The sequence below is a fragment of the Pyrus communis genome, chromosome 1, assembly GCF_963583255.1.
Source record: "Pyrus communis chromosome 1, drPyrComm1.1, whole genome shotgun sequence".
Lineage (NCBI taxonomy): Eukaryota > Viridiplantae > Streptophyta > Magnoliopsida > Rosales > Rosaceae > Pyrus > Pyrus communis.
In genome coordinates, this window is record NC_084803.1 from 12,394,497 (window position 1) to 12,417,307 (window position 22,811).

The following is a 22,811-nucleotide window of genomic DNA, read 5'->3' on the forward strand; positions in this document are numbered from 1 at the left end:
AACTTCTGAAATGTGCATTTTGATAGAGATTTGGTGAACAAATCTGCCAAATTTTCATTTGAGCGAATTTGTCTAACTTTAATAACTTTAGCATTCTGAAACTCATGTGCACTGAAAAATCTTGGAGATATGTGTTTAGTTTTATCGCTCTTGATGAATCATTCCTTCATTTGGGCAACACATGCTGCATTATTTTCATGGATGACAGTTAGATTGTCTGTCTTTGAAGGTAGACAACATGAATTCCGGATGTGATGGATCATTGATCTTAACCAAGAACATTCACGACTTGCTTCATGTAAAGCAATTATTTCTGAGTGATTGGAAGATGTAGCAATTAATGTTTGCTTTGTTAATCGCCATGAAATTGCAGTATCTCCATTAGTGAACACATATCCATTTTGTGAACGGGTTTTGTACGGATCAGAGAGGAAACCAGCATATGCGTATCCAACAAGAATTTGGTCATTTGTGGATTTCTTTGAGTAAAAGAGATCCATGTTTGTTGTTCCACGAAGGTATCACAATACATCTTTGATTCTCTTCCAATGACGAATTGTTGGAGCAGAGTTATACCTTACTAACAAGTTGACTGAAAATGTTATATCTAGTCTAGTACATTGTGTTAAATACAATAAAGTACCTATTGCACTCAAATATGGTACTTTTGGACTAAGGACCAATTCATCATCTTCCTTTAGGCGAAATGGATCTTTCGTAATGTCCAAAGAACGAACTACCATTGGGGTGCTAAGTGGATAAGCCTTGTCCATGCCAAATCGCCTCAGTATTTTTTTCAATATAAGCTGATTGATGGACGAAAATTCCATTAACACAATACTCGATCTGCAGGGTGAGACAATATTTTGTTTTTCCAAGGTATTTCATTTCAAATTCACTTTTCAGATATTTAGCAGTTTTATTGAGCTCTTCAGGGGTTCCAACGAGGTTCATATCATCGACATATAATGCTACTATAGCAAATCCAGTATTTGATTTCTTAATGAACACACAAGGGCAGATGACATCGTTGGTATATCCTTCTTTAATCAAATACTCACTGAGACGATTATACCACATTCGTCCAGATTGTTTCAGCCCATATAATGATCGCCTTAATTTAATTAAGAACATACCTCGTGGTTTGTTAGTTGCTTCAGGCAACTTAAGTCCTTCTATGACTTTCATATATATGTCAGTATCTAATTCTACATATAGATACGTGGTGATGACATCAATAAGTCGCATGTCAAGTTTTTCTGAAACCACCAAACTTATTAAGTAACGAAATGTAATTGCGTCCATTACAGGAGAATATGTATCTTCATAATCAATTTCAGGTCTTTGTGAAAAACCTTGTGCAATGAGTCGTACTTTATATCTTGCAATCTCGTTTTTCTCGTTGCGTTTCCTTGTGAATACCCATTTGTAACCCATGGGATTTACACCAGGCGGGGTTTGGACTACTGGTCCAAAAACACTTCGCCTTTCCAAGGAATTTAATTCTGCCTGGATTGCATCTTTCCACATAGGATAATCTTGTCTTTGTTTGCATTCTTCAACAGAGCGGGGCTCAATATCATCGCTTAATATAATTTCTGTGGCTATTGCAAATGCAAACATGTCGTCGATGATTATTTCATTTCGATCCCACAATTCATTAGTACATGCATAATTTATGGATATTTCTTTGCTTTCATGTACTTCTATCTCTTCAGGGACATATGTCTCATCAAGGACATTTTCTTTTTCTAGAGGTACAGAATCATGAATTGTGGATTTATCATTCATTTTTTTCCTGAATGATTTCATTTGGGTTCAACTGTGCCCTTATCTTTTTTTTTCGAGGGGCTGAATCTTTTGAACCTGGGGGTCTACCACCCTTCAGGTGTGCACTAGATAAATCATTCGCTGCCACTTTATTTTGTCCAACAAGGACATCAATTCTTGCAGGTGCATTTGCAGCTGGTATATGTGACTTTGTCACTTTCGAAGCATCATTAAATGCATCTGGCATTTGATTAACAATACTTTGAAGATTAACAATCATTTTCACTTCATTTTCACATTGAATGCTTTGCTGATCAAAATGAGACAAGGTGGGGAACAACCCATGTTAGCTTTTGCAGTTCTTCTAGAACAATCTTCTCTCCCCTAACGACGGAAAGATTGTTTCATCAAAATGACAATCAGCAAAACGAGTTGTAAACATATCATCTGTCAACGGTTCCAAATATCTAATGATAGATGGTGAATCAAAACCCACATAAATTCCCAGTCTACGTTGATGTCCCATTTTAGTACGTTGTGACGGTGCAACAGGCACATAAATAGCACAACCAAAAACTCGTAAATGTGAAATGTTTGGCCGATGTCCAAACACGAGTTGTATTAATGAGTATTGGTGGTTGGCTATGGGTCTCAGTCGAACCAATGATGCAGCATGTAAAATGGCATGTCCCCATGCAGAGACTGGCAATTTTGTTTTCATGAGCAGAGTGCGAGCTATTAATTGAAGCCATTTGAAAAATGCCTCTGCTAAACCATTTTGAGTATGGACATGAGAAACAGGATGTTCAACATCAATGCCCAGTGCCATACAGTAATCATCAAAGGTTTCAGACGTAAATTCACCAGCATTATCAAGTCGGATTGACTTAATAGGATGACCTGGGAACTGTGCTTGTAACTTAATTATTTGAGGAAGAAGTCTCGCAAAAGCTACATTTCAAGTAGACAATAGGCAAACATGTGACCATCGGGAAGATGCATCAACCAAAATCATAAAATATCGAAATGGTCCACAAGGTGGTTGAATAGGCCCACAAATATCCCCTTGAATTCTTTGCAAAAATGATGGGGATTCAGCATCAACCTTTAGTTGTGATGGTCTAATTACCAACTTCCCTTGAGAACAAGCCTTGCAAGGGATATCATTTGAGGTTGTAATGTGTTTGCTCAATAATGGATGTCCATTAGAGTTGGTAATGATCCTACACATCATGGTGGATCCCGGATGACCTTCACGGTCATGCCAAAACATGTAAACTTTTGAATCTATGAACTTCTGGTTCATGACAACATGTATCTCAATTGTCTTTATGTATGTATAATACAATCCACTTGATAAACCATGCAACTTCTCCAATATACGATTCTGGGTATCATTAGAGGTAATGCATAAATATTCCACATTTTCTGCACTTTTCGTTTCAATATGGTATCCATTTAGAGTATAACTTTACTAGGTTGGTGAAGGAAGATTTGTGAAAAACAAGTTCATTTGAGCAACATCAACAACATGCAATTAACAATTAAAAGGCGGAATCATGTTTATATGCACTCAAAAACAAAACTTAACCCATGAACTTCAAAGCCTAGTAGATAGGTGAACCAAGACTCAACTCAAAACAAAGTGAGTTGAGAAATCAATACCTTTGTAGATTCCTCTTTGCATAAGCAAAGGCTAATCACCCAAAGAGAGGGCCTTCATTCCTTGCATCTTAGATCCATGGATTTGGATGGATGAAAAGGTTTCTCCAAGTTCCCAAAATTGAGAACCTCTAATGATTCATCACCAAGGCATAATGAAGAAGAAATGAGTGACCTTGGAGGAGTTTGATTGCTAGATGATCCCTCCAAGGTGGCCGAAATTTTAGAGAGAAAAGAGAGCTTGTATTCTCATCTTTTCCCCAAAAATAACCCTTAATGAATTTTAGGCTATAAAGTCCTTTATATAGTCCCTTCAAATAAGTGACCTAATGGACCAAAATCCCTATTCTTCTAACATGACCGGCCATAGGGTTTATTGGGCTTTCAAGCCCTTTGTTTATTCAAGTTGTCATACAACTTGAGTTAATGGGCTTGACATTCAAATCCCATTGGGCCTTGCGGCCAAAAACTAACCCGAGGTCTTTAACGAACTTATTCGTTTGATTAATTAACATATTAATTAATCCTAGCCTTAGATAAATAATTAAACCATTTAATTATTCTTACTCATCTCCGTTGTTTCTTCAAACTCTACCTTACTCGGTGAACGATCCATTAGGTTCCTTTTAGCGAGGCAGTGGGCGATTAAAACTCTTTCTAATCGATTGTGAATTGAAACTTACTTTCAATTCTCCCGTTAGTGATAATACACTTTTAGGGCTTCCACAAACCATGGTTGACGCCTAGCAGCATGTCATGGTTACCCAAGCTAATCAGAAGAGGTGGAGAACCTATTCAGTTTAGGATTACAAATGCAATACGGTCTTTCTCTAATACAATACTCTTGACCACATTGTTTGGTTTGATAGTTTATTCATGTCTACTATCCAATGTGAGTCTTGTGCTTATATGATTACCTTGAATGTGATTTGGAACGCATTCCAACATCTCATTCATACTCTGGCCAGAGATTCTAAATCATATCATAGAGTATTCTCCCTCAAACAGTTTGAAGGTTAGAGATCCCTTGTTGCGCATTCACTTGCCTCCATGGCTAAGTGGCTTAACCCCAACGATGCCGTGGACACCCTCCTGATGGAGTGACTTTGACATAATCAAAGATTAAGGACCTAACCACAAGACAACTGTGATGCCTCAGGTCAAAAGACTAATTTGCATTATCCCAACCATGAGTTCTTATGTGACATGAATATGAGAACTCTTCGTTGATCGTGTTCAGTGAACTCATTCTCTATTGAGCACCTACGTACTTGTCTTGATGTCACACACACCAATGACTCGAGACTAGTCACTCTCCCTGAGAGAAGACATAGCACGTACTGATCTTAACGGACTGTCAATGCCCAATTGACAATCCTATGATCATGAACATTTAGGATGTGTCAACGAAAGAATGGTCTCATGAATCTAACTTCTTTAGATCGCATTCTTCCAATCACATATTCCTTGGACTTATCGTTTAAGCATATAACATTTATATGAGACGGCTCAAACAATAATCTTTGCCCTTTACATTAAACTAGATTAGTTTAACATGTGAAATGTCGATAAAGTATCATCATATGATTGGTTTTAGGGCACATTTCCAACAGTTTGCTCAATATGGTATCCATTTAGATGTTCCATTTGGTAACATAATCTGGACTTTTTCTAAGCCTTCAATTACATCTGAGTGCCCTAATATTGTTGTTACCTTTACTTTTGCATGTACCAAGTTCGAGAAATACTTTCGATCTCGAAGTATTGAATGCGTGGTTGTGCAGTCTACAAGACAAAAATCTCCGCCATTACTCTTGTTTTGAGAATAACCATAATTTTTATCCATGTTCTCTGAGTAAAGAAATTACAGTTAAAAAACAGTTTATTCATATTGGAATACTACTTTTATCGAATTGAAAATGCGAGCATTAAACCACAAGTACAAATAACTAGAGTACATTAAACACAAATGATTCAACCGGACCCATAAACTTCATTTCCTCTTTCAATAATAAAGTCTGAAACATCCATGTGAGTTGTGTTCAACTGTCCTGATAAATTGGACACTGGATTAGGTATTTCCATTGGTTGAGTTTGGTCGAGAAAATTGGTCTTGACACCCTTCTCCTTAAGGGAGGCTTGATACAAATCCACCAGATGTTTTGGGGTACGACACGTACGCACCCAGTGCCCATTGCCACCACACATATGGCAAACTCTTTCAGGATTCCTAGGAGTGTTCATATAAGCTTTGCCTTTCTAGCGATTTGCATTCTTAAAGCTCAGGCCTGTATTATGCCTTGGAACCTGGTTGTGAAAATGGACATCATGGTTATTGCCTTTCCCATTCCACTGGCCTCGCTTGTGGCCATGTCCTCGTTTGTAATTATTGCCATAAGAGGATGTGGTATTCCCTTTAAGGGAAACATCATTCACTTCTAGGAATGGTGCAGATCCAGTAGGCCGGAACTGATGATTCTTCATCAGAAGCTCATTGTTTTGCTCGGCTACAAGAAGTACAGATATCAGCTGGTTGTACTTAGTAAAGCCTATTTCTCTATATTGCTGCTGCAGGAGTACGTTAGAGACATAAAATGTGTTGAAAGTCTTTTTCATCATATCTTCCTCAATTATTGTTTTTCCACAAAGCTTCAACTGGGAACTAATTCTTAACATTGTAGAATTGTATTCAGCCACCGTCTTGAAATCCTGGATTCTTAGGTGGGCCCACTCATAACAAGCCTTTGGAAGAATCACCATTTTCTGGTGATTGTATCTATTTTTCAGTGCCTTCCAGAGGGTTATTGGATTTTCCACTATGAGGTACTCGCTCTTCAGTCCTTCATCAAGGTGGCGACGGATAAAGATCACGACCTTCGCCCAATCTTGAGATGATGCACGGGTACCCTCCTTGATGGTATTCCTAAGATTTCCTGTCTCCAGATGGATCGTGGCATCCATTACCTAGGTAAGGTAGTTTTTTCCAATAATATCCAGGGCAACAAAATCAAGTTTTACCAAGTTCGTCATTTTCTTTTCTAAAAGAAAAATGAGGTGTGTAAGAACTTGCAATAATATGTATTCTAAAGGAATATATTGTTAGAACTTCTGGTTATTACAAATTTTGATCTTCAGGTCAAAATGAGAAGTACTCGAAACTTTAGGCTCGAGATTTACATGATTAATGAGAAGGGCGATTGCACCGCACCATTCTCATCGAAACAAATATAGGATGGACGATTATTCCGCACCACTTTAAATAGCAGGAAAATTTAAATATACAGAGCAAGGTAGACGATTATACCGCACCACCTAAAATTGCGATAAAATTTAAATATGCAGAGCAGGGTAGGTAATTATTCCACACCACCTAAAATTGCAATAAAATTAAATATGCAGAGCAGGGTGGGTGATTATTCTACACCACCTAAATTTGCAATAAAATTAAATAGCAGACAAATTTAAATATGCAGGATAAGGTGGGCGATTATACCGCTCCACCTAAAATTTGCAGTAAAATTAAATCTACAGTCCAAGATAGGCGATGATACCGCACCATTTTGGATTGCATAAATAAACATTGGGTTAGTAGTCAAGAGTTACACCAAACAAAAAATCAAAGATATAAGTAACTGTTAGGTTAAGAACTGGAAGTAAACATGGTGCAAACAGTTCTTCGGGAGGGTATATGTTACGCCCCAATCCCGACATACGTCCAGAATTGACACGTGACGTCACCAAAAATCCATATCCATCATACACCACCTTCGGAATATGGGCAAAGCACAACTCAATAATCGAATCGCATAGAAATTTTTCGTATGCCTTATGGCTGCATCTAACCTTCTCGTTAGATTACCTATGTACCCTAAGCAGTGATCAAGCCATTCGTAGTTCATCATGCACAATAATTGACATATATCACAGTCCGATTAAGTCGAAAGGCATAACATTTCTCAATCAATCAATAGAACTTGACAAGCATGAAATTACTCGACTCAGGGTTACATAACAAACCTACCTGAAAATCATGATTTCCCCTCCATCTATATATAAATTATTATGTCGCAACATGATACCGCAATTGACAACATATATCATTTCAAAGAACCAACGAAGCACAATACCATTCTCTAGCCACATTTATCAACAAGTCTAATCATAACAATAACAATGATATCCAACATAACAATCCCACATGACGATTAACATTTCCACTTCATCCATCACATAATTCATCACGTTTCCCACATAAAATCACATTTCATAGTGTGTAATATAGTTAAGAATTAACAAAGTAAACATTATTCTCTAGAAATATTAATCAACTAAAATACTCATGATAACCACACTCATATCCAACGTCATTTCATAATCACATCAATCAATAATGTGAACCATTGCATCATCAATAACACATATAACATGTCGAAATGCAACGCTAGAGTAACAATTCAGTTGAAGACTACATCTTTGGAAAAGGGGATTTTGGACCACCTAACGGACCAAGGCACCAAAAGGGATTCCGGACCATCACTCAACGGAATCCAAGCAGAACTCAGTTCCAGACCACCCAACCGAATTGAACGGAAGTCCAAGAAGCATAACAACGGCTCGAAGGAACAAGACATGATTCAAGTTACCCAATTCACGAAAACTCAACGAAACGAAGCAATACCGAGCACAAATCCACATCACAATGGGTTATCGATCAATTACAAGACCTCACATCTCCCAAGCAATTCAATATGCATTTCAATCACATGTCACAACCATTTCCAATACACAAGTCAAATCACATTTCACTTCATCATACAAATCATTATGCTTCCAACATTATATCTCAATATATAGCTTGTAACATATCAAGGAATCACGAAGTACAATATTAATATTTAATTACGTTAATCAATCAGTGAGATAGCATATCATTTCACGAATTTAATTAAAGAACTCTACATAATTCCCAACTTGGGTTATGAATAATAACATGGTAATTCTAATTTATTTTCACAATATCTATTGTGGGTAATTCTCATCTACTCGAATTTAGGATTCTAAGATCACCTTACAGAATGAACAAGAGCAAGGATTCCGGACCACTCAACGGAATCCAACAACATTGGGTTCCGGACCACTCAACGGAACCAAAATATCAAGCAGTTTCTCATAATTTACCCAGACCTGTCATATGTAAAGTTTATGCCAATATTATGGAATTGGTGCACTGGCAAATCAGGCACTCAGATAAGCTGAGAGTCTCGGGTGAGGGACAATAAAATAAGCATATGATACAATAATAAAATCAGCCATCAATCACAATTTATAAACCTTGAATATAAATCTTTCATAAGAAATCAATACCAAACTTTTGAAAACTCCGAGGGAGTCACCCAAACATCCAAAAGTTCATTTCAAACAACCATAACATCTCACACCCATATTCACATACACACAATGAAAGTAGAATTAGGGTGACACAGTTCATCCAAAGCCTACACCTTTGCAACCATCTCAAACTAAACTCAATGAGCTAAGGTGGATACAATCCCGGACCATCACTCAACGGGATCGCGGAGTAAGAAGGATTCCGGACCATCACTCAACAGAACCTAAACCAAGATACGATTCCTGACAATCACTCAACGGAATCGCGGAGTGGAGTAGGAAGGATTCCGGACCATCACTCAATGGAATCCAAACCAGGATACGATTCCGGACCATCACTCAACGGAATCGCGAAGTACATTGCATAACAACCAATCAATGAAACAACACATGAATCAAGTTACTCAAGTTATAAAAGCTCAACGAAACAAGAAATGAAATAATGAAACGAGCATTGACACATGTTTCGAAACAACAAACCCCATGACAATGGGTTAACGGTCCACCACTAGCCCTCACCTTTATCAAATCAAGCCAATCTTACAAATCAAACCATATTTCCAATATGCACGTCAAATCCCACTTCATATAACTACATCATTGGCTAAATATAAAAATTAACAATTTATAGGAAAAATGATTATAAAACCATTTCATATTCACATATATTAAAGTCACTCACATTTCATCATATCCTACCATCTATGTAAATCAACCACATATCGAATATGCACGTCAAATCACATATCACGATCATCATTAGTACACAAGCCAAATCATGTTTAATAAAGATAGGTCTATGGCTAAATATATATATATATATATATAATCACATTTCAATAGAATCACATCATAAGACCAAGTCAAATTCACAGATGATACCAATATAAGAAATCAAGGTAATAACCATATCACATATGTTCAAGTCACTCTCTAACCAATGTAGGCCCACTAGACTTCACTTAAGTCTCCCATAGTACTAATTTTATTATTTAAAACGTTCCGAGACATGTTGACCACAATTCAACTCTCGGTCAACGATGGGGTCCACAACAATCCGCAAATCAGATTTATGATCCATAACTTCCCAAAGTCCACATTATGCTTCGAGAATAACATACCAAAGTTTCATTATGATCCAACGGTCGGATTGTCGTCAATCACACAAACAAGTGGCGGTCCAAATTGATCACCACACCAAACAATTGAATCTTTGAAAACCGAGCTAGACATAGGTTCAACTGGTCACTAGAAGGTATTTGAAACCTAGACAACACTTGTGAACGATCCGACGCACCGCCACATGCAGTGGAAGTCAAGATGGAGGGTTTAGAAACCCCGAATTTTCAACATTAACTAGATGAACTCAAATTTACGTGGTAGCTAAAGCTCAACAAGGGAAACATTTTTCACAACTAGGCCGACGATAAATTCCAACTAGAAACTGTTCTTTCACCAGAGAAAACCGGATTTCTAGGGTTCTAAACACCCAACTCTAAAATGAATACGAAAGCACAAACTAAGCATACCAACTTGAAGATTATGAAGAGTAGATGAAGTTTCATACCTAACTCGAAGGAAATCGTTGTCGAAATCGCTGGAAAAATGATAAAATCACCGGAAAAGTCGTGGACTTTGCGACCTTGAACTGCAAAGATGGAAAAGAAATGGGAAAATCTAACATCACAGAGATGTAGGGCTTGTCAAGAGCTTTCCATGGACACCAAGATCACCCAAAACGGAGCTCGGATGAAGAAGATACAAGGGGGTCAAGTTTGGTGGGTTTATGGGTCCAAGTCTCCCTAAAACGGGTTAGTAACAGCTTTTTTTTTCATTTTTCAGAAACCTCCCCCTTTTCCGGAGGTTTCACTCCCATTTATAGCATTTTGGTAAAATTACCAAAATGCCACCAGCTTCAAACGAATCTAACTTCTCCGCTGACTCGAAAATAAGATATGTTTACGCCTATGTGCTCATGGAATCGAACTCTACCTAACCAATTCAAGAGTTGACCGAAAAGGTCGAGAAAATTGGAAATGACTAAAGTACCCCTCACTTCGTTTTTCTTAAATTTGGAGAAATAAAGAACTAGTTCCAATCAAAATTTTGAAATACGTCAAGAATAAAATAAAATAATAATTTTGGGGACTGGATATCACAGTATATCCAGCAATTGAGGCAGAGGAAGAAGAAGAATAGTAAAAACCTTAGAGGAAACAATTTTTTTTTCTTTCGGCGAAGAGAAATGAGACAATGTTTTAGGGTTAGAGAGTCGTGATGATAACGTGTTATAAATAGGCAAAAGTTAAAGAAATAACCTTTGCTAGGGATATGAGCAAGGTTGTTGCAAAATATTACACAAAATGATTGCAGATTAGAGAGAAATAAGAGGATACTGAAAATATTCTAACTTATCTTTCTTTTCTTATTGCTTTTGTATCATATATTTTGAACACTCATAGTGCTCTATTTATAAAGTAACTATTTTGAAAAATTACAAAAACTTCACTATTTAGCGTATGAATCTTTACTGTATACATGTGGGTAAACATACCCACTGTTCACAACACTACCTACATTTTCCTTTTCCCGCTTGCCTTTCCCATTTACTAAGTGACACCTTGACTCCACTACTATTTAAAACTCAATATTTAACGTGTTAAAATATTTATTATTTAATTCTTACATTTTTTTTTTTTTTGGAAACTATTTAATTCTTACATTTTGCCCTTCACTAATATACCATTATGAACCTACCAAAAGTTAAACTTGAAAAGCTAGCTCTCCCTCACACTAGATCCCTTCATGTTACCCGTCTATTTTTTCTTGCTTCTCTTGTTAATGTTATTCAACCGAATTGCAGAAGAAAAAAAAATCAAAAATTTCAAATAATACCAAATGAAGTCAACACAAATCAAATATTGAAAAACCCATATTCCCACCCAAATCACTAACACCAAACCAATATAACAAAAAAAAAAAATCGTAATCAGATGAATCGTGACGAAAGGTCGTCACTTCCACATGTCTGCCACCCCTAAAATCAGGAAGTGGGATGGTTACAGGATTGGGAAAGAGAGGTTAGGAGCGACGAACTGGGAAGAGCATAAATCGTGGATTTGGAAGGGGGCTGGGGTGGCGTGATGGTGGTGTTCATTGGTAAAGATTTATTGCTTGAAATAAACATAAAAGCTTGACAATAAAAAAAGGTAGCTAGCATTCCTCTAAGACGAAAGATTTATACCAAAAACATACTAAGACAACTCGCCTATAGAAAGACTACAAGGAAACTCAAACGGAAGCCCTTGTAAACCATTGTCTATCAGGTGCTAGAGAGAGAAGAGATAAGAGATAGAGATAGAGAGAGATAGAGAGAGATTTAGCTAAAAAGATTGTATTTTCATTAAGCCATTATGACAGTACAAGCATGCTTTTATACAACTACAATATATTCATTTCTTACACAGTAAGTCATAGTAACTAACTCTAACAACATTCCCTAACTAACTCAGATGATCTTTGACAAGTAGCACTCTCTATAGTCATTGGATTACAATCTTCAACATCCCTCCTCAAGGTCAGTGATGGGAAGTCTAAGACTGAGATTATGACAGTGAGTTTGGTAGAGAGGTGCAGATAATCCTTTTGTCAAGATATATGTATATTGTTCTATAGAAGGAATAAATTGAATGTGTAACAGCTTTTTAGCCACTCTTTCTCTAACAAATTGAATGCCCACCTCAATATGCTTTGTTCTTTGGTGTAATACAAGATTACAAGTCAAGGCAATGGCTGAGATGTTATCACAATAGAGAACAATTTGATAGGGAATCGAAACTTGCATAAATGATAGTAAATGTTTGATATAATCCAATTCAGCAGTGGTAGATGACAAGGCTGGATACTTGGCCTCTGTTGAAGATCTTGAAACTATTTGCTACTTTTTAGATGACCATGATATTAGATTGAAACCTAAAAACACCACAAATCCTGTTATTGATATTTTATCATTGGGATCACCAGCCCAATCTGCATCAGAAAAGGCTTTCACATCTAATTCACCTTTGATATACTTGACTCCCAAGTTAATTGTACCTTTCAAATATCGAAGTATCCTTTTTACTGCAATGAAATGTGATTTCATTGGATTTTGCATGAATTGACATACATGATGCACTGCAAATGCAATATCATGTCTAGTAAATGTTAGGTACTGCAATGCCCCAAATATGCTTCTATATAATCTTGGCTTATTATAAGGTTTCCCATTATCAAAAACCAATATGTTGTAAGGCAAGCATGGCGTAGCACATGATTTTGAATCTTTCATTTCTATCTTGGCAAGAAGATCCCTTACATACTTTGCTTTAGACATAAATAAGCCATAAAATTGAGATATAATCTGTATTCCCATAAAATAATGAAGTTGCCCCAAGTCTTTAAGTTCAAACTCTTGTGTCAAAGCACCAATTACTACATTAATCGTTGAAGATGCATTACAGTAATGATAATATCATCAACATAGAGAAGTAATATGACTATTGAACTGCTAGTTTGTTTGACAAATAATGAAAAGTCTGCATAAGTTAAGATGAAGCCAAAAGATGGGAGAATGCTTGTAAATTTCTGATTCTAAGCCTTTGGGGCTTGCTTTAAACTATATAATGATTTGTGTAACTTGCACACGTAATCTAAGTGATAAGAATCAACAAAACCAGGAAGTTGTGACATGTAGACTTCTTCTTGCAGTATGTCATGCAACAAAACATTCTTTACATCTAACTGCCTTAATAATTATCCATAGTGAGCTGCTAATGCTAATACAAAATCAAACATTGTTGGTTTAACAACTAGACTGAAAGTCTCTCCACAATCAATCACTTCCTCTTAACTAAACCTTTTTACAACAAGTCTAGCCTTGTATCTCCCAATTGAGTCATCTGCATTTTTCTTGATTTTAAACACCCATTTACATCCAACAAGATTTTTGTGATGTGGTAGAGGCACTAAGCTCCATGTACCTTGAGAGTGTAATGCAAAAAGTTCTTCTTTCATTGCCTTAACCTAAATTGAACTTTTCAGTGCAGACCTGTAAGTTTCAGGTTTCACAGTAGTCAAATCAATACCTCAATTCTCATGAACAGTAAATAACGCTGCCATTCTCTTGACGATACCACTCTTTGATCTAGTTTGCATTAGATGCAGATTCAGTAGAGGAATTAGTAAGATGACTTGAAGGCTCTCAAGTTGGAATTCAGGAACCACATGATTTGAATTTGAGACATTCTGTTCATTTGCAATAATGAATTGGGATGGCATTGACACAAGTGATGATACTGGAAAGATGACACAGAAACAGATGAAGCATAAGATGAACCTTCAATGTTTGATAGACTAAACTCACTAGAGGTTGAAGTAATAGAGATATTAGGCTGAGGTATAATCAAGACATTTTCCAAATTGGGTATTGTAGCTAATGTATTTGACATTGTAAGTGATGATGAATCTCTAGGTTGATAATTTGCAGAACTCGATGTTTGGTATGGAAACTCTCCTTCATCAAATATTACATGCCTAGATATATGAGCCCTCTTTTTAGCAACCTCATAACATATATACCCTTTGTATTTTGATGCATATCCCAGAAAAATGCATTTGGTGGTTCTAGGTTGTAGCTTTTATGTGTTTAAAGGTCTTAAAACAGGGTAACATGAACATCCAAAGATCTTTAAGTGATGTACATCAAGTGCAGATTCACATAATGCTTCAAATGGTGATTTTTTATTCAATATTTGATAAGACATTTTATTTATAAGGTATATTGAGGTTTGAACTGCAAAAGACCAGAAATTTGCAGATAAATGAGCTATTTGCAATCGGGTTGGTTTTCTCAATAATATGGCGATGTTTCATTTTTGCCAAGAAGGCTTGAAACTGTTTTCCTATATACTCACCCCCACCATCACTCTGCAATGTCTTTATTGAAACTCAAAATTGATTTAACACAAACTAATAGAACTTAATGAATGTGTTACAAACATCAGCTTTATTAACAATTGAAAAAATCCAACAAAATCTAGTACATTCATCTATGAAGGTTACATAGAATTTAAACCCTTCAATATACAGGCAAGGAGCAAGGCCCTATACATCACTATGCACTACTTCAAATAGTGTAACATACCTATTTTTAACATTTTGAAATGGTAATTTGGTGACCCAAATAGGTTGAGCACAGACTAGGTATTGTATCAGAAACTATGAAAATATGAGACTTTTTAAGCATTTGAGACACAACAAGATTGGAAGGATAACCTAATCTGTGATGCCAAAGACTGGAGGTTACTTATTTCCCAATATATGTTGCAAGTTGTAAAGCTTGCTTTGATTGACTAGATGGAATTGGGATAAGGTATAATCTATTATTGCAGAGACCTTTGAACAGAATTCTCCATGTGGCTTTGTCCTGAATCCAAAAGCAAAATGCATCAAATATCAGTAAACAGTTGTTATCAAGACAAATTATATGTACTGAGAGCAAGTTCTGTGATATTTTAGAGACATATAGAATAAGATTTAATTTCAGATTGTGAAATGGAGTCTGCAATATGGAAGAACCCTTGTGAGAGACATGCAACCTTCTCCACTTGCTGTTTGAATCATCTTATTTGATGAAAAATGTGTAGCTAGGGACAAATTGTTCAAATCAGCTGTTATGTGGCTCATTACTCTAAAGTTTGTCAGCCAAACTTGTAGTGATTGAGACTCCATAGGTGGTGCAGATGCAGAAACATACATTGCAATCATTGAAGAAGTGTTATTTTGGATGTTGGTATTACTTTGAAGTGACAAAATTGAGCACTGTGATAACCATCGTTTACAGAAGAATCAACATTCCTGAATCTGCAAGTATCTGCAAGATGACCATATTTACCACAAATCTGACAAGGTGGCATTGATGTATTGTTGTAAAATTGTTGTCTTGGTGGTGAAGTACCAAGAATTCTAGGAGCTGCATTGTTGTATAATGGATTATTTCCAAATCTTGATCCATATTGAAATTCACCCTTGCCTCTATTCTTGTTAAAGAAAGGCTTATATGCAGATGAACTCTCTTGATGATTATAAGAACCCCCAGAAGATGAACCTTGAGATTAAGACCCAAAATTGGAAGACCCTTTAGATTGACCCCCATTTGCACCAACCACCTTTGTAGTTTGGAATGTTGGAGCTTAAGCATTGTTAATCATTGCTTCTTCAGCAAGTAATTGAGCCCTTAAATTCTTATTTGAAATCACATTGTCCCTACCTCGAATAATGGACCTAATAGTGTTACAATCAGAACGAAGACCATTGAGAGTAAGGATAACAATGTCATCATACTCAAACAGCACACCAGCAGTAGCTAAGTAGTCCTAAGCCTCTTTAATTCGTTGCAGGTATGTTGTAATCGAATAAGACCCTTTCTTGATATTCTAAAGATCGAATTTGAGTTGAAAAATACTTGTACAAGTAACAGTAGAGAATTGTTCCTTCAATCTTGTCCACATATCACCAGCACTGATACTTCCAATCACACAAGAAATAACTGGAGATAAGAAAGTAGTTGTGGGTAATTGCATTGACGCACTATCGTGCATCTTCCAAATCCTAAATTCATCACTTTCAACCGAGGAAAAAGAATTGCCTGAATTTGCTAGATGCAAGTGTGAGCAATCGAGGAGGGCAAAGGGATGAACCATCAACAAACCCCATAAGATCATGCCCTTCAAGAAAAAGGTGCATCTGAAAATTCCAAGTCAAGTAGTTTGCATCATCAAGCTTCACTGTCACTGACGTTAATACAGTTGAAATCAGAGAGTTAATAGGAGATTGAATAATTTATAGTTGTGCAGCAGTCACCATTGTTGCAAGAAACCAAAAAATTTGTATAGAAAAACCAACAGAAGACTTGTGTCAAGCACTTCGTGTGCAATCAAGAACCAGTTGAAGAAGAAAGAAACGGAGAAATCACAAAGCTCCAAGAAATGTAGAGAAAGAAACAACAAGTCTTTGTTGTGAGCAGAAGCAACCAAGATCGAACTTCAAGCGCTTAGCTTTGCAAGCTCTGATACCATGTAAACCATTGTGTATCAGGTGCTAAAGAGAGACAGAAGAGAGAAGAGATAGAGAGAGAGAGAGAGAGAGATAGAGAGATTTAGCTAAGAAGATTGTATTTTCATTAAGCTGTTATGACAGTACAAGCATGCTTTTATATAACTACAATATATTCGTTTCTTACACAGCAAGTCATAGTAACTAACTCTAACAGCATTTCCTAACTAGCTCAACTGATCTTTGACAAGTGGCACACTTTATAGTCATTGGATTACTATCCTTAATAGCCCTTCCTCTAAGCAAATGCACTCACCAAAATAAAAGCCCACCTCTAAGACCAAAAGCGACTCTTGCTGCCATGAGGAGCCGCCATCGCTTTTGACATGGGGTGGACGCCGATGTTGAGGTATAAATGACTACAACATATCAAAACAGCGCACCACAAACCAAGTCAAGTGAGCAAGAAAGAACCTGAAGCAAAGGAAAAGCCATGAGTCAGTCATAGGCAAAGACATGTGGAATTTCCTTTTTCTCTCACTCTCAATTCACATTCACAATTTTCGCGTGCTTGTTTTAATTCTTTTGGTTAGTTTTTAAAGACATTTAGCAACCTATAATTGAAGTGTTTTTTTTATTAGCACCCAATATATTGTTGAATACACTACACATAAAATTTATTATTAAGAGACTTATATATAAACCTAATATAAAATGACTATTTATGCCGGATAAACTTGAAAAAAAAAAATCTTTTCAAAATACACCCCAAATTATTTTCGACATGTATTCTAAGATTGTTTTTCTTCAAACTCTTAAAGTCACTCACATCCTTCATTGCAGAACAAAATCTACATGAAACCTAAACCTTAACCATTAAAAGAACAAAATGTTGATGAAAAAAGATTATTTTTCATCCTCGTTTTGCAGGTCTTCAATTTGATTCTCTAGTAAGAGAATTTTTGGAATTAGAGAAAGGGGAAGGGAAACGTGGGGTGTGTATCAAGTAGCATGTTTCTGCTCCCCCACAAAAAAATTCCTACACACACATAGCTAATTGAGTTCAAGAAGCGAAGCTTCCTAATGAATTAATTAAGAATTATTTACTGAATCTTACTAACAATATCTAAAAATTAGCAGCTTCTAGAAGTCTGATAGGTAATCTCCCTCCGTTCGTTCATAAACAAAAACATCGAAGTAAAACAGAAAGCGAAGACTGAATGAAGATCGAGTAGAACTCTTCTGATTTGTTGATGCCTTTGTTAAAATGTACGGAATGTCATTGTAACCATAAACTGTCCCAAAACTACGTGCTTTAACTAATTGGAATTAGCTGACTCTTAGAGAGAAACAAATTAAGTTTAATCATAAGACAAAAACTAATTATGTCCCTGTCAGTACTTTCTTTTGGGTCAATAATTCCTCTTAGTAGTGGGTAAAGATTGGTTCAATGTGACACTTACAGGCGAGAGAGATATAGAGGTGGCCCATTATACACTAAACAAATATGATACATAAATTCAAAAAACAAAATTCATCATTAATTAATTATGCTCGAAAGGGTGAGACATATACTTTTCATGTGTGGAGGGGAGGGTTCTCCAAGTTAAACGTCTGTTTAATGAAGGTCTCTCTGATTAAAAAAGAACAGAAAAAAAATGCTGTCAAAAAACAAATTGGGATCCATTTTTCCAGGCTCACCTACTAATTAAATGTACATGTCGTTTTCTATCAAAGATAAATTTGTTGTACGGTTGAAGTTTAATGAATGAATATCGTTACTTGAAAAAAAAAAAGTGTACATGTAATGAAACTTATGTAACAGGAAAAAAAAATGTGAGATATTCAAAGGCAACTAATATGTTTCGGAAATTGCTTTACGATGGGTTTAAGGGGTGATTACCAAAATTTAACGGTCACTGCAAAAACATCAATTGCTTGTTGCTTGTCTGTCGGTGGAACTGCTAGAAATAGGATCACCACAGCCATTAACACCCCTAAATTAATGAACTGGTGCATTTGAATTAAATTCAAAATTAAGCGATGATACAAAATGAGGAAATAGTGACAGCCGATAAAAATGATTAGTAGCTAGCTTCGTACGATTAGGGGTTCTTGCAAACAAGATTAACAACTACATTGCTATTTTTGCATAAGGCCATAACCTATTGGTGGCGATACTTACAATGTATAAAAAGGAGAGATGGAGAGCTAAAGCAGGGAAGCAAAACAAAGAAGCACAAAGCAAGCATATAAAGAGCCATTGGAGAAATTTTGAGCTCTTCAATGGCTGCCTTGGACAACAAGCTTTTCTTTTTTCTCCCTCTCCTCTTCATAATTAATGGGATTGATGCACAAATTCATTTTCCTCATTTTCCTCATTTTCCTCATTTTCCTCAAATCCCTTTCTTCAACCCCTTGGGTTTCGGTCGACATAGTGGCAATGGCGGCAACATAGGTGAGGGCCCGGCTTTTGCTACTATTGAAGGCTTCGATCCAAGGGCTGATAGGCCAGAGCGCCGTGATGGTCCTACTGCCGGTAGGGGAGAGCCTGCTGCTGATCTTAAAGATAGACAAGAGCTCCGTGGTATTCCTAAGCTCGGCAAGCCAGTAGGTGGTGATCCCAAGCCTGGCAAGCCAGTGGGCGGTGATCCTGAGCCTGGCAAGCCAGCAGCGGATGCACCTACACAGCCCGACTTCCCAACCCAGTTCACAGGGGCATGGGAAGTTGTTCAATTGGACTCAGGCGTATCGGCCATGCATTTGAATTTGCTCCCCAACAACAAGATCATGATGTACGACGCCTCTGCCTTCCATATTTCCAACCTCAAATTGCCTAATGGACAATGCGTGCCCTACAAGAATGACAAGGGCGTGGAGCTAACAGATTGTTGGTCTCATGCAGTTGAATATGACGTTGAAACTAATGCAGTCAGGCCACTCAAGGTTCGGATCATATGTTGTTCAAATTTATGCATATATTACAACATGAATAACGCTCTTATCAAACTTATGTCAGTGTCATATAAATGTTTACGTTTGTTAATTGTGAATCTTGATCATGTATAAGCATTTTATGTTGCTATACAGTCCATGAATGTTTGCATGCTTATGTTGCTATACATTCCATGACTGTTCGCATGCTTACGTTGATATACAGTCCATGCACATTTGCATGCGAACGTTCAAAAATATGGTTGAGTTTTTCATGTTTTACGAATCTATTTCCAATTACGGGCTACAGTGACGGTGGTTATCTATAAACAGGTCGTTACAGACCCATGGTGCTCATCAGGAGGGCTGACGGCTGACGGTAACTTCATAAGCACCGGTGGTTGGATGGATGGAACTAGAGCTGTTAGATACTTCGATGCATGCCCCACGTGTGACTTTAGGGATCTCCCCAACGTGTTGGCCGAACCAAGATGGTACATATACATTAATTTAAATAAAGATTTTCAAACAAACGTTTATTTATAAACTTGTGTTAATTAAGATTTTTGTTGTTTAAATCATAGGTATGCAACGCAAGTAACCCTACCTGACGGTAGATTCTTTATAGCCGGTGGCCGCAAGTCATACAGCTTTGAGTACGTTCCACCGGAAGGACAAGTCAACAAGCAAGCCATCTTCTTCCCACTGCTCGACGAAACCACCGACCTAGACGAAAACAACCTCTACCCTTTCGTCCACGTTTCGACAGATGGCAACCTCTTCATCCTCGCCAACCGCCGCTCCGTCCTGCTCAATCCTCAGACCAACGAAGTCATCAAAGAGTTCCAGGTATTGGGTGGTGGATCGCGAAACTACCCAGCATCAGGGATGTCAGCCCTGCTGCCGATTGACCTCAGTGTCCCCAACCCTCAGCTCATCCCGGCTGAGGTCATTGTTTGCGGTGGTGCGAAACCCGAGGCTTATGGGCTTGCCGGCAAGCAGAAGTTCCTTCCAGCCTTGCAAGATTGTGCCAGGCTTAGGATTACAGACCCTAATCCTAAGTGGGTTAAGGAAAACATGCCCTCTCGCCGTGTCATGGGAGATATGCTTATTCTCCCCACCGGAGACCTCTTGATTATTAACGGTGCCCAACAAGGTATATGCTTGCCTTGCCTCAATCTCGTAAAGGTTTTTCTAAACTTTATTTTCCCTAGGCTTGGTAAGTAAAATGGTTTTCTTGATTAAGTTCGGATGTTAAATTAGATTTTGATTTATGTCTATTTGATTAGCGGTAAATTATTCTGATAATATTGGCTTGTTTGGATTCTGGAATCACTTCTAAATTCTCCTTAGGATTTAAGTCTGATTTAAATTATTTTGAACCCACCAAACTGTCATATTTAAAACTTTTTTTTTGTTTTTTACTTCTAATCTAACAGTTATGATCAGATGAGTTCAAATCTAATGGTAAAAAAAAATGATGGCCCAAAATTAAATCTAACGTCTTAATCAAATTTAACTTGAAACTTTATAAATACATATGCATTTGTATGATTTTTATTACTTATAAGAATTTAAATATTTTTAGATTAAAATGTTCGTAAAAATAAATTAGGATAATCTACATAATTTTATTTTTAAAAAAGTTACCGACAAAAAAAAAAAGGCTAAAATCATTATTTAATAATCTCGGGTTAAAATTTTAAAGCTATAAGGATTGGAGGATAAAAACAGTTTCTGGGTTATGATTTAAAATTTTTTAACTTAAATTTTTAAACTTTATTCCCGGGTTGGAGATGGTCTTAGAATCATTTTCAAAATTTATTAAAATTTAAGTGTTTTTTGAAAACGCAATTGAGGAGACTGCTTGTATGAGCTAAAGATCCTTTCATTTTTCCAGAAGCAGTCTCAAAAAACCCTAAACATACATGTAGTCCTTATACCAATTTACTTGTACCCTAAGAGCGATCATCAAAATCTAATCCAAAACTAAGGAAGATATTCTAAATTTCTATTGTGTCAAGTAACATAAATGACAAAAAAGAACGATAATAATTAGTGGTGCAAAAAATACAGCAATTTGTAACACTAATTTTCTTCAACAGGTGCGTCAGCATGGTTTCTGGCAGAGCAGCCCAACTTCACTCCTGTGCTCTACAGTCCCAACAACAAACCAGGAACCCGATTCAGGAACCTGCAACCGACCCAGATTGCAAGAATGTACCACTCAACCTCCGCACTCCTCCCTAATGGAAAAATCCTTGTAGCAGGCAGCAACACCAACCCAGGCTACGACTTCAAGGCCAAGTACCCAACCGAGTTGAGAGTCGAGCACTTCTCGCCACCTTACCTGGACCCGGCATTGGCTGTCCACCGCCCTGCCATCATGGTCCAGAACTCCGGCATCAAGTTGAAGTACGGCCAGCCATTCAACGTCCAGTTTCAGCTCCAAGACAAACCCGTGACCAAGGCAGACATCAAGTTGACAATGTACGCGCCGCCTTTCACGACTCACGGGTACTCGATGAATCAGAGGTTGCTTATTCTGGGAAAGAATGACCTGAAGGATGTGGCACCGGATGTTTACATGCTTCAAGCGGTGGCGCCGCCTTCGAGCGTGTTCGCTCCGCCAGGGTACTACCTGGTTTTTGTGGTCTATCGTGGTGTGCCTAGCGTGGGAATGTGGGTGCAGATTAGGTAATTAATTTGGTCTGGCTTAATTAGCTAGCTTCATGTTCACCCGCCGTTCATTCATGTTTAATTAAATCAAAATCAATTAAATAATTAATTAATAATTTAATTATACCATGATATCTTTCTCTTTTCTTTTCTTTGTTATATTAACTTTGATCGAACATAAACAAACCTTGAAGTATGCACAGATTCATTTGGGATAAAGACAGTATTGACCCGAACAATGATGTGTGAACTTTTGAATGACTCAATATTATGCATTCTAGTCC

General features: G+C 37.1%; 1 protein-coding gene across 1 annotated transcript; it reads left to right on the forward strand.

Annotated features, from left to right (window-relative positions):
* The first annotated feature begins 19,153 nt into the window (after positions 1–19,153).
* Positions 19,154–22,648, forward strand: LOC137717983 (aldehyde oxidase GLOX1-like). The gene is made up of 4 exons (XM_068457515.1): positions 19,154–19,860; positions 20,182–20,342; positions 20,433–21,004; positions 21,954–22,648. Exons 1-4 carry the CDS (start codon positions 19,201–19,203, stop codon positions 22,547–22,549), a joined length of 1,989 nt encoding a protein of 662 aa, XP_068313616.1. The 5' UTR covers positions 19,154–19,200; the 3' UTR covers positions 22,550–22,648.
* Positions 22,649–22,811: the final 163 nt, after the last annotated feature.